Here is a 2,460-nt window from a genome sequence, read left to right on the forward strand (position 1 = left end):
GAACACAAACAATCAAGCAACCAAATAAGCAGCTAGCCAAGAAATACAAGGCGACCGGATTTGGAGAAAATTGTGAAGCGTCACTTGGAAAGAGACGGATCACCCAGAGATACCCAGCAGAAAGAGCATTGTTTAGCATCGACACGGATCACAATTTGCAAGCCCCTCTTAATCTAGCACGAAATTAAGGGTGTTCTACTTCTGATACATTTCTACACCTTGAAGATAAACATTAGCGGGCAAAGTAAGCAATGCTGGAACTGGACACTGGAGCGGCTCGAAACAGAAGACGAGAAAAAACATAGTTCCAAGAAGCTCAAATAAAGCAGCTTGTAGAGTTTCTCGTCAAGGGAGTGAGAATACGGTTCTACAGGTTCTACAGTTTTACCATCACAAGAGTTCATCACCATGTCTCCAAGGTGGCAGTCCACGGATGAAGAATTGAGTTGCACAAACCAACAGAAAGCTATACAAAATTACGGCACCACTGTCACACTTTATTCGACTTTTTACTGTCAAAGTTGCATCAGGGGCAAGGCCATCACCGCGCCAAAAACAGAGACGATAACCACCGTCAGCCAAAAGGGCACTCGCTTCTTCAGCTTCTTTTCGCTGCGAATCCGGCAAATTTTAACATGGTCTTTCTTACCTCCCTTTTTCACACGAGAGATAAAAGTACATAATAGATCTGAGAGACCGGGACGTTAATTTTATTAAGTAGTGGGTCTGAGTAAATTTTATTGAGAGTGGCGTTTTGGCACATGAGAGCTCACGCTCCTGGTTTTTAAAATGCATTTTAAACATATTTTAGAAATGACAAAAAATTCCAAACAAAAACTTAACGCATACATCTCGATATTATACATGCTCACAAAGTCATTTCGTAAAAAACCGACAACTTATATGTCGCGTGTGAAAATAACAAAATCTGGTGTTAAAAATTTCTTTTCACAAGACATTCTTTTGTCTTTTTACACAAGCCATAAAAAATGTCGGTTTTCTTCAAAACTTGACGTGCACACATATAATGTCGAGATGTATATGCCAAATTTTTGTTTGGAATAGTTTCACACATTAAAATATATTTTTCGAGTGCAGGAGCACAAACGGATTTCCAAATTTTATCTTCTTACTTCGCATGCAGAGAGAGAAGGCAAGAGCGACCATATTAAAATTGCTCTCACCGTAGCTGCCGCTTCCTGGACAGTGTCAGGTGAAGGAGCTGGGGCTCTGGTTCCGTGCTCCTTTTCTTGTTGTTGGTTGTACTTCTCCACATATTCAGGAAATAATTTCCTGAAGTGCGGGCAATTTTTGCCGTGGAACAAGAGCAGTGTCGATTTATACCTCATGGTTTGGAACAGGGAATCTCTCTCTCTCATGTCAGAAGGCGTAGTCAAGAGATGACGCAAGAATAATGACCACGTCGTCTCCGTCGCTACCGAACGCCTCTGCCATGGCGCCCTCCTCCAGGCCCAGCCCAGCTGAGGCGAACTTTACGGCGCGACCCCATCCTGTCCGCTCCTGTCCGTTTGGGGTAAAACGGATAAACAAGGCGGCCCAGTGCGCGGGCGCAAACGGACTTTTGTCCGTTTTCTGTCCGCTTTCGACCCATCCCCGGCCTAAATTTGCGCCGATTTTAGGGTGAAACGGACGGACAGGCGGGACGCGCGCGCTTGTCCTCCCCTGGCCCGCCTGTCGGTGGCACAAAGCAACCACCCCACCCACCCCACGCCCCATTTGGCACCATTTCCCCCAAACCCTCCCACGTCCCTCCCGCCGCCCCCTCCCTCCCCGTCCATGGCCGACGCCCAGCTGAATTCCGGCGGCCTGGCCGTCGACCCGCCCCCAAAGGTGAAGAAGAAGGCGGCCAAGGCGCCAAGGAAGCCGCGGTCGGAGTGCACGCCGGAGGAGATCGCCAAGTTGGACGTGGGATCGGCGAAGAGAAGGAGCCGGAGGGCGGTCGTCAAGGTCAATGCCGCCGCGGCCAAGTTCGCCGCCGAGCGCGATGGGATGGAGGCCGCGCGGCGCAAGGCCGCGGTCGACGAGAAAGAGGACATCGTCAACAAAGAGCACGCCCTCCTCATGCTTGGCATGTGCCGTCCGGCCGGTTTCCCTGCAGCGGCCGTTGGCCCGGCGAGCACACGCTCGTCGGTCGCCCGGCCTCCGCTGCACTGCCAGTCGCCGACGTCGCGGACCACGCCCATGTCGCCCGGCTTTCCCCCGCCAAGGCACGACGCCCAGACCCGTTTCTCGGGGTCGCCGGACGTTGGTGTGATCGCGTCGTCCACCCCGCGCCCCTCGGCCGTCATCGACCTCAACGTCACGCCTGGGTCCAGCAGCGGCGGCCGGCCGCCGTCCGTGGAGATGCAAAGAAAGCATGCACGGCCACCGTTTACGGGCACCATGTCGTCCCCTCGCGTCTTGTTCGACGGAATGCCAACACCAACGCCACCGATCGAC

General features: G+C 52.2%; 1 protein-coding gene across 1 annotated transcript; it reads right to left on the reverse strand.

Annotated features, from left to right (window-relative positions):
- Positions 1-370: 370 nt before the first annotated feature.
- Positions 371-1,349, reverse strand: LOC123170916 (ubiquitin-conjugating enzyme E2 34-like). Its single transcript, XM_044588630.1, has 2 exons — positions 1,185-1,349; positions 371-653 (listed from the first exon to the last, which is right to left on the reverse strand). The coding sequence occupies exons 1-2, from the start codon at positions 1,347-1,349 to the stop codon at positions 516-518; spliced, it is 303 nt and encodes a 100-aa protein (XP_044444565.1). The 3' UTR covers positions 371-515.
- Positions 1,350-2,460: the final 1,111 nt, after the last annotated feature.

Source organism: Triticum aestivum, chromosome 7D, assembly GCF_018294505.1.
Source record: "Triticum aestivum cultivar Chinese Spring chromosome 7D, IWGSC CS RefSeq v2.1, whole genome shotgun sequence".
Taxonomy (NCBI): Eukaryota; Viridiplantae; Streptophyta; class Magnoliopsida; order Poales; family Poaceae; genus Triticum; species Triticum aestivum.

Bases quoted from the DNA above. Each gene is read 5' to 3' on its own strand.
- LOC123170916 (XM_044588630.1), bottom strand. From the start codon at position 1,349: ATGAGGTATAAATCGACACTGCTCTTGTTCCACGGCAAAAATTGCCCG. The intron at 654-1,184 runs GTGAGAGCAATT...CGTGTGAAAAAG, and splicing joins TCCAGGAAGCGGCAGCTACG to GGAGGTAAGAAAGACCATGT.